Source organism: Athene cunicularia (genome assembly GCF_003259725.1).
Source record: "Athene cunicularia isolate RWA chromosome Z unlocalized genomic scaffold, athCun1 chrZ_part2, whole genome shotgun sequence".
NCBI lineage: Eukaryota > Metazoa > Chordata > Aves > Strigiformes > Strigidae > Athene > Athene cunicularia.
The window spans coordinates 20,123,195-20,137,152 of NW_020799143.1; the positions used below are offsets into that span (position 1 = coordinate 20,123,195).

Below are 13,958 nucleotides of genomic sequence, written 5' to 3' on the forward strand. Positions count from 1 at the left end.
CTCCATCCACTGTTAGAGCGTGGGTGTCTGTCCACCAGGACACTATTGCCAATGCTTTCGAGTGTGCTTCTGGTGCACTCTTCAGGAACTTTCGCCACATCAGGTGTGTGCAACGGGCCTGATCTGGGTCCATGGGTGACTGCTCATCATTCAGAGCACCATAGATCATCTCAAACACAGCCAGTTCCATGAGGTTCTGGATGCCCTTCTCAATGCTGGTCCATTTGCCCAACTGACATAGGATATCATCCTTGTAGGGGTGCCTCTCCCTTACACTGAGCAGGAGTCGCTTCCAAAGGCTGAGAGTTTGAGCCTGTTTCCCTATTTCCCTATCAATGCCATCATCCCTGGCCAAAGATCCCAGCTGCTTGGCCTCTCTCCCCTCCATTTCAAAAGCACTGGCTCCATTGTTCCAGCATCGGAGCAGCCAGGTACAAATCTGCTCAGCTCCCAGGCGGCTGAAATCTCTCCGCATATCTCGCAGCTCAGTCGGGGACAGAGATCGGACAATCACCTCTGGTCCTTCCTCCTGTTCCCCTGATGGGCCTGGCTCATCCTCATCCCTCACTCCATGAACAGACTTTCTGGTATATTTTGTTTTCTGTATCGGGGTGACTGACACTGGCACTGCCTGGCTCTCTGGCTCAGTCTGTGTGCTGGTGGAGGCGACTGAGACTGGCTCTGCCTGGCTCTCTGGTTCAGATATTGTTTGTGTGGCCTTTTCTTCCCTTTGAGGGCAGCAGGTGGTATTAAAGAGGACACGGTATGCATGGGCAAGTCCCCAACACATTGCAGCGATTTGTGTCTCCTGGGTTTTGCCAGCTTGGTAACACACCCTTTCTAAGCACTCCATCAGCTTCTCAGTGCTCAGGAGTGAAGTTCCAAAGCATTGGGGGTGCCCACCGACTCAGGCCTTTGCCCATCTTTTCCCACACCCCTTGCCACTCACTATTATCTGGCCTCGGGGCAGGTTTCCGGACATTGCTGTTGTCAGAGCCGAAAACCAGGCAGACATTCAAAAGGCATTGTGCCACAATCACACTGGCCTGCGGGCTCCATGAATGGTTAAAACTCCCCAAAGCTGAGAGGATCTCTTCCCCTGGCTCACCCACAGAGGGGGTGATACCCCTAACAAAAAAACAAACGGCAAACAGGTACCGGCCCACCCCCACACACAGCGATACAAAGGCAGCATAAGCATTCAATAGCCAGTATAACAACATAAGACCGTTTGCACATTTTCCACTGATAACAAACACCACCACTGGGATTATACACTGGATATAAGGGTTAATCCAGCCCCCCCACGCAAGCAAATGGGCCAGCATTGCAAACATTTTCTTATCAAACAAACACAAATACAAACAGAAAGATTACACCCAACAGATTGCTCTACCACACTCTGGTCAGGGTCGAGCCCCACGTTGGGCACCAATTTTTAATGTGCAAGGTTTAATCTTTGCGGGGATGAGAGAGCACGTGGCCGTTGCCCCTCCCCCACCCGCGCCCGTCAGGTTGGAAATTAAACACAGACCCCGGCTAAAATAACAAGAAATTTAATACAACAGAGTGATAGAACAATCTGAATAACAACAGTATCAATGGTCACAACAATAAACAGCAATAACATGAACAAGACAAAAGATATACAGAGAAATACTGCTAAATGATCAAGGAGCAAACCCGCCATGTGTATGGCAAAAACCAACACCAGAAGAGAAAGTGAAAAGGCTCCGCCCCTGGACCTGACGCCATCATGGTATGAATAACCCGGCTGGAGATCCCTTCCCCCTCTCTCTCTGCTGGGGAAAACTTTACTCTATCCTGGCTGAACCAGGACAGAAGGTGGAACTAATTTTTGATTGGATAAATTAATGCATAAGGTCTGTATAACAGGATTTGTCATTGATGTTGGTTTTCATTTAAGTTGGTGGGAATTCTAAAGGTCACTTGAAATGTTAGTTCCTGAGAGCTGGATCTAAGCAATCAAGGTTGTATAAAAACAGATAGCTTACTTATAGTCTGGCAAAATGAATGTCTTACGCTGTCAATAGAAGGTGAATTTCTGCTATATAAGGAAAATGCAATTCAAGAACAAAAAAGAGAAGTTGTTCAGGAGGGTTCGCCATTTGCTGTCACCTCAGTTCTCAAATCTCAGGCCGGGCGTTGTGGGCAGGGCAGTGCTGATGCGGTGGGCTTCTGGCTAGTCAGAGAAAGTAGAAAGGTGCCCCTGTAGCATTTAGAGGAAAATACACTTTTTCACCAGAATCATGGAAACTGCAGTTTATGTTCATTAAGATGCATACAATTCAAGACTTACAGTATGAGAAACTAAACTGTAAAACACAGGTTTTTTTCATTTAAAGATTGAACCATGTTGTGTAGCTGTGATTCTTTGAAGTCTACACTTAGGATAAGGAGATGTTCTGAGCAGAAAGTTGGAATTGCAGGGGGTAGACTTGTGTCTCAGGAACTGAACATGTCATGCTAGATATTGCTGCAAATAAGACACATGACCAAAATGCTGACTCTTCAAGAGCATTTGGGAAAAATACTCTTTAAATTTGTACAGGACCTTGATTCTCTTTTTTGTCATCAGGCAGGATATGTGGTGTCTAAGAAGCTAAACAGCAGGTCATTATAGCCCAGTCTTTTACTGAATATCTACACTACTTTCAGACTAAATGTTTTCTTAACCCCTCTTACTTTATTGTGAGCCTGTCCTTTGTCAGATACATGCAGAAATCCAGTGCTTTAGTTACAGCAGTTTCCTGCTGTTGTAATAAATAAATAAATAAATAAATGGCCGTAGCTTAGCCTGGAAGTGGGTCCAAGACTGTAAGTTATGATCTGTCTTTGCACTGTTAAACCTCAGCAGAATTGAGACAGTAGCTCTTGCTATGCACGACATGTTGAGAAGGTGCCCTGTACCATTTCAGTAGCTGCAGATCAGGGAGAAAATACATGAAGTAATACTTGCTTTGCAAAAAATTATTAGCATGGAATAGGAAACAGTTCTCACAGCAAAGCTCTTGAAACATGTGTAACACAATCACAATTAACTTAGAACTGTGTGCTGTTTCTCAAAAGATGAGGAACTGAAATAATTTTAGATGCTCTAGGAATGAAATGAACTTGGATAGATAGGAAAAAATTATATGCTTCATAGTGTATGACTTTTTGTACTTGGGGATTACTGAACTTAGAATCTTGTCTGTTTTCCTATCCTTGGCAGTATTACAGGGATGTATTTTCTCATGAATGGAGTGTTCTTGAATAATTTGTGCTGGGAAGAAATGGTGTTTTCTTTCATGTCTGGCATGAACATTTTCTTCAGCTAACTTCTTACTGAAAACAAGTTCCCATGTTGCATTCGTATTTGTTCTTTGCTGAGTATGTATGATAATTTTTCAGGAAGTTTTGGGAGTAGTAGAACATTATATCGATAGTCTTGGGGGTGTGTGGAGAACAACAATTTGGGTTTTTTTTTTTTGTGGTTTTATCCAGTAATCAGTTGATTAAGCATCTTTTTCCTACTAGTGATTAAAATGACATTTCTTTCCCTACAAAAGCTGTTTTAACAGAAGTTCTCGATGTCTGTGTTTGTGTTTTGATAGGATTAAAATTATGGATCAGTATTAATTAATATTGAATGTGAGAATATAGGTAAGTTAGATAAACCACTCAGTTTTAAAAGGTGTCAAAACTGAGTTGCTGCCTTTAAGTAGGAGTTTGATGTGTAGGATGGTGCTAGTGCACATCCAAGTAAAGGAATTATTGATTAATATACAATTATGTGAAGGCTATAGTAAATAATGTTGCTAGCTGCAGTAGGAAACCACTAGTATGTAACATTAGAAGAGTTTTCTAAGGAGGCATTGTTTTATTCTCAGTTTTTTTTTTTTTTTTTTTTTTTTTTTTTTTTTTTTCCTTGGTCTCAAGTGCAACTAATAGTCTGCTTCTCTGAAGAGGAGGAAAATACTCTCTTGAAGCATTTTGTGAAAAGGTTTCTTAGTGGTGTAATGTATACTTTTCAGATTATTGGAAAATTAAGTTCAGTGAATGAGGCCTAGGAATAGTTGGGCTTTTTAAAATAAATTTTTAGTTATGTACCAGGTGCTATTTTAACTGATTAAAGACAAATGAGATTTTTTTTGTTGTTGTTGTGGGGTGTTTGAGAAATTAAATTGGAGAATAGCTTTACTGATATGGCTTAAAACAGATGTGGAAGATGGGAGAGAGAACTGGTTCCAAAGAAGTATCAAATAATATCTGATTATGTAATATTTTCTCATAAGTTTAGTCAAACCATTTTAACTATGAAATAGCTCATGTCAAGACAACTACTTGCAGAATTTATGCTGATAGTGACTGTCATTATGGAAAACTTCCAAAATCAGTTTATTTGTTATCTGCAACTATTCAGTTTACAGTCCTCTAAACCTTCACTCCTGTTGCTTATCTTTTTGGCTTTGGTGGAATTAAAATATGGGCTATCCCAAGTGAGTGGAGATTATAAAGTTTAGTTAATTTTTGAAGTCCTCATGGAAGAGAGCATGTAATTACATAATACTCCAGACCATGTATATCTGCTGTTCTACATAAATGTTTTACTGTAGGGTTGTTTGTGCCATAGTAGTGAAATATATAGGGCAAAAAGAAGTTAGACCGCACTGCTTCTATCCTGTGTAATACTGCTAGTTTCTGTGTACATTAAGTGACCCAACTTATTTGAAATTATTCTTGAAAAGCATCACTCATAGCTGGATTCTTGCTTGGGTTGAAGAATAGTAGAAAAAAGAAAGCTAAAGCTATTCTGCAAGATATAAATTTGTAATGGCATAGTGAAAACATATTTTTCTTTTAATAGGTTCTGGAAAACATTAACAAAACCAATGAATGGCTTGATCTTCACTCTCCGCTCCAGATGACTTGCCCTGTTGTTTTTAATGGTATGTGTACTTCCATTATGAAAGTATTGGCAAAACCTAAAATGAATTTAAAACAAGTCCTTGTAGCTTTTTGTTTTATTCACTTTGGCAGACACACTTATATTGTCTGACCCAAGTGATCTAATTTAGCGGTTTATTCTTGATCTAGCATTGCTTTACAGCCATGATAAAATGCAGTGTCAAATACCTCCTTGCTCATTTGCGGAGATACAGTGTGTCAGTGCAACCAAAGGCCTTGACCCTCTGTGACATGCTACTGAACATCTGTCTCACAAGCTTCATAGCTTTGCCCATCACTGTACCTTTCAAGATTATCTCATGCAGTCTGCTGAGGAGCAGGATTTCACTCAAGGTCTTCCTGAAGACCTGCATACTGGTGTGAAGAAGAAATAGAAAGTCATGTAGAATCTGTTACATGCTGGATGTATACCTTGGGCAGTGCTGTTCTCTTAGTCTGCCTGGAAAATTGTTCTAGGAATATCCTACATGTCAGTGATCTTGGTGACTTGCTGTTCTCTAAAAAGTTTAAATATAGCAGAAAATGGATAACATGGGATGTTTTCTGAACATTTACTTTTCTAAAGCAACTACTTTGTTTCTAACTTAAGCTTCTGCTGTTAGATGTCGTTTGTTACTGAAAATGGAGATGTTACTGCTGGAAAGCCAAATGAAGAGAAAACGTATAAAAAGGTAAATAAGATTTAACACCTTTTCACTGCATGTTTTTCCTTTCATATTAGTAGTTCAGACCTACTGTGTGTGTGAAATGTATCTCAGAACTGACTAAATATAAGAATAAGCAAAACATGCTCCATGGATTTTTTGAAAGTACTTCATTCCTTCTGTGAAATTGCAACACATTTCTACGCGCTGCAGAGCTAACCAGTTGAAAACTTGTTCAGTACGGCTTTAAAGTATACATTCTTCCTAAATTGATGGAAATTCTTTGCTGTTAGCATCAGATATACCTCTGGGCATAAACACATCAGAAATTTAGTATGGTAAGTTCCCAAGTGCTTTGAATGCTTATGTGATGTGTCTGGACTACAGACCTACCCTACCACCTCCTCAGTGCTTTGCCAAACAGTAGACTTTTTATTTGCTTTGTTTTTTAAAAAAGCAATGTTGTTTAATAGAGACACACTTAATGCAGGAGCATGCATCAACAGTAGCAGCTGTGTAGGGCTATTTAGATGTTGTAACAGCACCTGATACTGGTTTTGGTTTTGTTTTTCTGACACTGATTGTCTGGGACCACCATTATTTAGGTCCACCTAGCACCGTTGATAACTAAGGGGAGCTATAAGTGCACATTTTTCTCTACATGTTTACACAGCCACAGTGTTAGCTGCCAGATTTGATCATTTTCTTGATAGATCACATGAAAGAAGTGGTGATCTTTTTTTTTCCTAAATTTATGTGATTTGGCACAGAGATCCACATGCTTCTACAGTATATATCATGGCTTAAAGTTTTAAATTTCTGAGTGTTGCCTACAGCACTGCTGGTAAAGTCAAGGACAGTAATAAGCTGCTATTTCTTTTCCTGCCCCTTTTGTTGAAAGATACATTTTCAGTATCTGGGTGGCCTTAACATTCCAGATAAATTTCTCAGAAATGAAATAATAGTTGAGAAAATGCTTCTTCTTTTTTTTTTTCATTTTTAGATACAGGTTATGTTCAGTTTCCTGTTTATGACTTTAAAATATTGAAGTCTGAATTGTTCCTGACAATTTTAATATGAGAAAGAAAGAAAAAACTTGCAGTTTTATATTGCTAGACTAGACAAGACAAATCCTGGTAGTCCCACCATGGGTGAGTTTCCCTTCCCCCCTGTCATCTTACATGTTCTTCTGTGTTCCTGTTCAACTCTGAATTCACAATATTCCAGAGGAAGCCTTGTAAAGACTTCTCACCATGGCACAAATTCTTCTATGTATTTACTGGATGTACTTCTCTGACAAAATTTAGGATTCACAACCACGTTACGCTGGGAGATCGTAGTGACTATCATCTCGAATTCAGTCACCAGTTGGCTGTACTTGGATCTTATGCCATTTTAATTCTGGTTTTTATACTTACACCCTCAGTTGTTCTTTCTTCAAGATCTTGTGTTACATATGCCCCCATAGTTTAGTGTTATCACCAAATATCATTATGGTCCTGTTTTTTGTGATAAAGTTAATAAAAAAATTAATAAATTTTGATGACACAATTTACCCATGCAGGGCTTACGGGTAACCTGTCTTTGCCTGATGCTTTCACTTTTAACAATGTATCTCTCCCCTTAAGTCCTTACAAAATTTGCACTTTCTCTTAATTCTCACCTTCTTCAGATATTCCATTTAACATTGTTTCATATTTTTTACAGAATTTCAAAGGAATCGATTGCATATGTCTAGAAAGTTAGTTAAAGGGTGTGCCTGGCAAGACCTGTGTTTGAAAGAGGCATTTCACGCTATTTACCATTTAATTACATATTTTTAGGTAACTTTCACAAGATCTTGTTCTGTTGAAGTCTTGTTTACAGTTAAGACCATCCTGTCTATTATTACCTACATCAATTTTCTCTAGTCTTTTGTACAAATATCATATTTGCAGTTCTCCAGTCATGCACTATAGCACTTGCTTTATTTGGCTGGAAAATACTTGCAGTTCTGTCCTGTGACTTCCTTCACAAATCTGGGCTGTGGAAGAGCTTGTTTCCTCAGCTGGTACTTTTTCAGCTACTTGGGCAGTTCCTCTTCCTATCTACCACTGCCCATTGATCACAATGGAAACACTTCGGAGGCAAGATATTTGTGTAGTTCAGAAGTCAGACTGTGCTAGCTAACCCATTCTCATTGCTCAGAGGCTTCACTTCCTCTTTTGTTTTTTTTAAAAAAACCCACCATAATAAAGTTGAAGAAGCTTGTGCTTTTCAGCCTAGAAAAGCAGAGGACAGTACTTTGGCTTGAATTGTGGCACTTCTGTTTTTTTACTCTGCTCTGCTTTGACCTCTAATGTATAGCACAAAGGCAGCTGTATAACTGCTGTTAAGATGGGACTAAATTTATGAAGGGCTGTATGGCATGGCACCTATGATACTGGTGTGTAACTTTGACCTGAAATATTCTTACCAGTGATGTGGTCCCCTGAAAAGTTCTGGTAGCTGAAGAAATTTTGTCATGAGATGTGGGCATGGAAAGTTTAAATGGAGCAATGGTATATCTGGAAGCCGAATGAGTAACTAGCATGTACTTCAGAAACACAGACATTAGAAAGGTTCCACAATGTCAATTTTTATGTGGGTAATTCAAGGGATTTCTAGTGATAATTCTGGGAGATAATAATCTCAAAATGTGATGACAGATCCTGTCTCAACCCCACCCCAGGTAAAAGGTCACCCTTGCAAAGGAGAGAGATTAGTGAAGGAGGAGTTAATGCCATCCTGCCATCATCTCCTGTTGTGGGACCCACTACTTCCACATGAGGATTTGGCGGTATTAATTCTGTTACGAGCTGTGTGCTTTGGTCTTAACTTAAAAGTCTTACATGGGCTCTTCTCACAAAGCAAAATGCCAATAGGCCTCTTTATCCTCTCCCAGCAATTGTAAGTGGGCTTGATGGTTCAGGAGCTGCAGTCACTTTGTGGGGAAAAAGCACATCATACTCAGATGCATGCTGGAATGTCTATAACACCCAAAATAAAATGAAACCTCTAGGAATAACAGATGCATTGATACTGCCCTGCTGAAAGGTTACATTTTCCTTGTATGGGGTAGGGGGTGAGTGGGAACAATCCTCAACCTGATTTAAAAATCAAAATAGCCTTTTGTTTTAAACAATTTTGTGTTTTGCTTAATTATGTCTTGCATCCATTCATCTTTAATAGCATGCAAAGATTATGTCTGTGAGGCTTCAGTCATATATATGTATATGAATGTAAATTACATACAAGCAGGAAAAGTGGTGCATGGAAAACATCTACTTTGTGATGTAAAATCTAATGACTCGTAAGAGAAAAAAAAAATGTATTGGCTTTAGAGGCATTTTACTTGTGCCAGATCCAATGAGAAATAAACATAACTAATCAATATATACTAAACAATGTTTTAGTTGCTTGATCTGGAAATGTAAATATCCCTTATTGAGAATTGTGAATTATCTCATAAGAGAAACCTGTGAGAAAATTGGAGAAAATAGTTTCAAATAACTTTTTTTTTTTTTTTTTTTAATCAATCTGGTTTATGCAAGTGTAAAAAAATCAATATTTTTGTCTTGGAGGTAAGGGTGGTTTTTATCTAGTGTAAATGAAACTATTTACCCTAGCCAATACAGTCTGTCCCATTGATATAGAGATGAATGATATCTTACTAAAACCCATTTCCGTCAGAAGACAAATCGTTTTCTAATGTCTGCTTGAAGAAACACACTCTTCCTCTGGGGCATTCAGAAAACCTCAGCATTATTTTCGTTGTCATTCATTCCTCCTTACTTCTAAAGACTTGAGCTGGTGATGTAGGTACTACATTGAGTAGGAGCTGAACTGGACTAACTAATGTGGAAGGGACATAGAGCTGCAGTTGCACCTTGTGACATGCGACTCAGTTGCTGCAGTAGATGGAGAGTGAGTGGGAACTAAAGACTGATTAATCCACTCCTCCTTCTGTTTCTCCCACTTCATTCTGTAAATTTGCCTTTTGCATGCTGTTCATGTCAGGGTGTGCACTGTTCAGGGTGATGTTCTCATCTAGGGCAGCCTCATCTCTGAGGGCTAGTTAAGGTGATAAATTAATTTCTAGCTCTATGCTTAGAACAACTTCTGAATCATTCACTGGTGAAAATGAGTAATCCTCAAAATGTGCTTGTCTTTTCTCTGTGTGTATGCATCAAGTGTATTTTGGCTTGCTGTAACTCTTAAGCATAGTTTGGCCTTGGGAGAATTCCCAAAGGGATTACTTGTCTATTCATCCTGGGGGAAAACAGAATCTTGTTCATAATGGAAAAGTTTATTTCTAACCTCTAATATCTTTGCTGTGCAGTAGCAATACGTTCTAAATTATCCTGAATCTATGTAGATTAGTTATATGAGCTATTCATATAATACAAACATCTGAAGCAGTGGCTTTTTCACTGTTTTTAAGTTCACCTCAGTCACGTAAAAATGAACTTTCTCCAGGAGAGCATCTCTGACTTCATCCAGGATAAAGCTTTCCAGAATAGTAAGTGGTCTGTAGGCCTATCAGTTGCATTTATGAGACTTTAGATTCTTCCAGTGTTTTCTTTATGATTTTGTTCAACTCAGCTGAAATAGAGGTAGGTGACATCGTTATGTGAATTACTTAATCTGCATTTCTTCAATTTCCTACAACAGTCAAATTTTGGTCCACTTCCCTGGCAAAAGAAAATCTGACTTGCCAGCCGCATGAATGGTAAACAGCTTGGAGCTCCAAGAAAATGTCTTACATTACTAAAACTTTGTGTGAGGCCTTGCATGAGCATTGCTGCAGCATCCTTTCAGACTCTGAAATGCATAACTAGACGAAGGCAGTGGCATGTTTTTTGTTTTATTATGAATTATGCTTCTTCATTCAGTTCTGATTTTTAAATTTTTTGTAGCTTTTAGTTTTTCTGTCATTGTAGTTTGACATAAATGCTCTTCTGCTTTTTAATTGTCTAATATTATTTAGCCAACCTTTTTTTTTTTTTTTTTTTTTTTTTTCCTTTTGAAAACCACAACCTTCTCTTGCATATTCTCTCTTTAAAATGGTGTTACTTAAGATGGGCCTTTTGGGCTGTTCAGCTGCAGTCATTTGCTTCAAGAGTTATAATTTCTGAAACTCCATCTTTTTTTTTTCTCTGTATCTGTAAATTTCAAGAAGTTACTAAGTTTACAGTGTGAATATTACCTAAAAAAAATCAGTTGCTTTAATCAAAGAACTTGGTTAATGGAAGAGAAACTTCACAGATATTTGTACAGTCACGAGACTGTGGCTTCTCTTGGATATCCATCACAGTCTTGTCACTGAAATCTGGAGTATGCAATAGCCACTTTTTTTTCGTTTCCTCCTGGTATTTTGGAGACTCTGTTGTGAGAAGCTGCTGACACACATGCAGCTTTTGCATTGTGATGTAATCAATCACACAGTAGTCCCTAAATCTGCTTCCTGACAAAACAGATTTCAGTAGCATCCTGATGCTTAATACTAGGATGATGACAAGAGTGGCACACAGATCTGTAAAAGCATATTACGTGTGTAGAAGAAAATCACACCAGAATACAAAGCAGATAAATATACTACAGTTGCAGAAACCTGCTACTAGATTATTAAAATCTCTACTTGTAATCTGAAGGCTGCCACACATGTATAGGATTAGACTTTGTCTCTCATTATTGCATATCTTGCGTCTCTTTTTCTCTGGATATTACAGGTGCTTAACATAACCTGTTCAAAACTGGGTATCATAAGTGTAAGTCACTTTGCCCAGGAGCAAAGGGAGTTTTCCTGGATAAAGAAAACCCGGTAGCTATTGCAAACATGTATGAGCAGCATTGCTGCATCACTTTTGGCGTTTGTTTATGCCCTGTTTCTGATGTTTGTACATGGGGTACTTATTCTTGCAGACATTGAAACTTTGCTACTGGAGTTTTTTCTGCACTGGGACCTATGTTTTCAATGGCAGACTTTTGAGCACTTTGTACATCTGCAAAGATACTAAAATGATTGTCTTTAGTGTCTTTGCCTGGAGCAGTGGCTACTACCAAAATTACAGGTCTCAAATTCTTTTTCTTCGAAATGTTATTATCAAACGAGCCAATTTAAAAAAAAAAAAAAATATATAAAAAAAAGATCAATTGATTTATTTAAAATGTTCAATTGATTTAGGGTGAAAAACAATAGACAAAGCAGCACTGGGTGTGCGGGGAGTCTCCGCTCCACCAAGACACACACCGAGTTCTAAAAAGCAGCATCTTTAATACTCCTGTACCACTGTCTTAACCAATCCTCTCTCATCAGATGATTGTCCTGCTCTTTCTCCATTGGATCTTTTGAAAGTCTTGAAGCCTTGGTCTCTTGGGCTTTTCTCCTATTGGATCATTTAAAAGCCTCATGATCCCATCTTTTGGTGGGCTTTTCTTCAAGCAGCAGTTACATGTTATCTCTAGGTGATGAGGTTTCCGAGAAGCGGGTTACCTATCAGCTCTAGGTGATGAGGTTTCCGAGAAGCGGGTTGCCTATCAGCTCTAGGTGATGAGGTTTTCGAGAAGCAGTTACATTTTTCCAACCGAATGGCATACCTTATATTTTATCCATATATATATATTCAAACATTCATTGTAATATAGGTTATAGTAATCACAAATAATTTCAAAACCCACACAGGGTACCATATTCTATTTTTACAATACTTTAGACAGCAGGATAGTATGGTTTAACATTTATAGATCATTCAAGCGTACCGTACCCGCCTTGCTTAACTTAGCAAATTAGTTACAATAGTTTATTACAGAAAGATAGAGAAAAGAACCGAAGCCCTTGGATTCATGGCGACTCATGAAACTTAGTCATAAATGTTTTGAAATGGAGGAAAAATGAATTGAAAGCCATGGAGTCACTTGAAACCAATTTTGGAAAATTAAGGGAGATAAGATTCAGGTTAGGTCAGAAAATAATTTTGATAGCAGTTGAGCTGGAGGATTCTAATGTGAAGATACAACTGTTTCCTGGGAGAGCATCCCGACAATCTTCTGTAAATTATTGACAGAACTACAAGAAATCTATTTTCACCAACTGTGAATAGTAATTATATAAAGAAGAAAAAAAATGCAATATTATCAGTTGCGTTTGTTTAATGATCTAGCACTGATGCTAGGGTTCAGCATAGTATGCCAGGAAAAGATAAGGTCTACTGTTTATATTTTAATAGCACAGCTGTTGGTATATATCATTTAGAAAGCACAGCCAGTGTTATATAGAGCTGCATGTAGTGCTGCATTAGTTTCTACTGAGGCATCACTCTAGGGTGCAAAGAAGAATGACAAAAGAACATGTGATAGATTAGTATAATTTCAGCTTTCTGAAAGAAGAGATACACCCTGGATATTTTTACTCTTTTTTGCAGACTTTTATTTTCCTAGGTCTATGAGACCATTTCTAATTACATCTGCATTGTACAAATAAATACCTATATATCTTTCTCATTATTTTGAGTTATAGATTGCCTTATTATAAGAAAAACATTGCATAGTTTTCCTCTGGAGGTGACAGCTTCTTCTTGCAAAGCAGACTAGGGGCACTAAGGTCATTTTGTTCTGTAGGAAGAAAGAACAACTTAGTAATAATCCGTTCACACCCCAGACCCATCCCCCAACCCAGCAGCAAGATCCAAAAGTGAGGATGATGGGTAGAAGTCCAGCCTCATGAAGAGTGGCCTGCAGCAGCTGGGCAAATATTTGATTGAGAGAAATCCAGTGTGAACTGAAGGAAGAGTGAAGGAGTACTGTGGCTGTGACCCATGGTTACAAAATGTGGAGAAACAGTAATACTAGTTCAGTCAGTGGGATTTTCTAGTAACTTTATGGCCCTGTTTGTGATTTAATTTAAAAGTAAATTGGTAGCTCAGATGTGGCAGGTGCAGACAGCATGTTGAGATGGGGTAGCCACCTCCAGAAGCTTCAACAGAAGCAGCTGCAAGAAGTGTTGTTTCAATGGGACTGTAAGCTCAGCCCTCACTCAAAGGGAGAGCCTAGTGCAGAAGCAGTGGACTAGGCAATAGTCACGTACGCATCTTGAATCTAATTACAACTTCCTAATGTTCATAGAGAGCTCTCTTTAAATGTTGTTTGAAGAAGACCTACTGTTTTTTCTACAGGCGCTCTGCCTGAGGTGGTTTGTCTTAAGGGTTTATACAATTTATGGATGCTTAGTACATTTGCAGGAGTCTGGCAAAGATAAGTTCTGTCTGCATGGGAGTGATAGTGTGTGTATATGCCTGGTACTCAGTGTAACCAGTATAATTAAGG

The 13,958-nt window shown here is 38.6% G+C and overlaps 1 protein-coding gene across 1 annotated transcript in view; it reads left to right on the forward strand.

Moving 5' to 3' along the window:
* The first annotated feature begins 4,868 nt into the window (after positions 1-4,868).
* Positions 4,869-13,958, forward strand: part of PIP5K1B (phosphatidylinositol-4-phosphate 5-kinase type 1 beta) — a 78,848-nt gene continuing 69,758 nt past the window's right edge. Inside the window, exons 1-2 of the mRNA XM_026866348.1 lie at positions 4,869-4,952; positions 5,561-5,642. Of these exons, the coding sequence (XP_026722149.1) occupies positions 5,574-5,642 (69 nt within the window). The 5' untranslated portion in view covers positions 4,869-4,952; positions 5,561-5,573. The remainder of the gene's footprint in view (positions 4,953-5,560; positions 5,643-13,958) is intronic.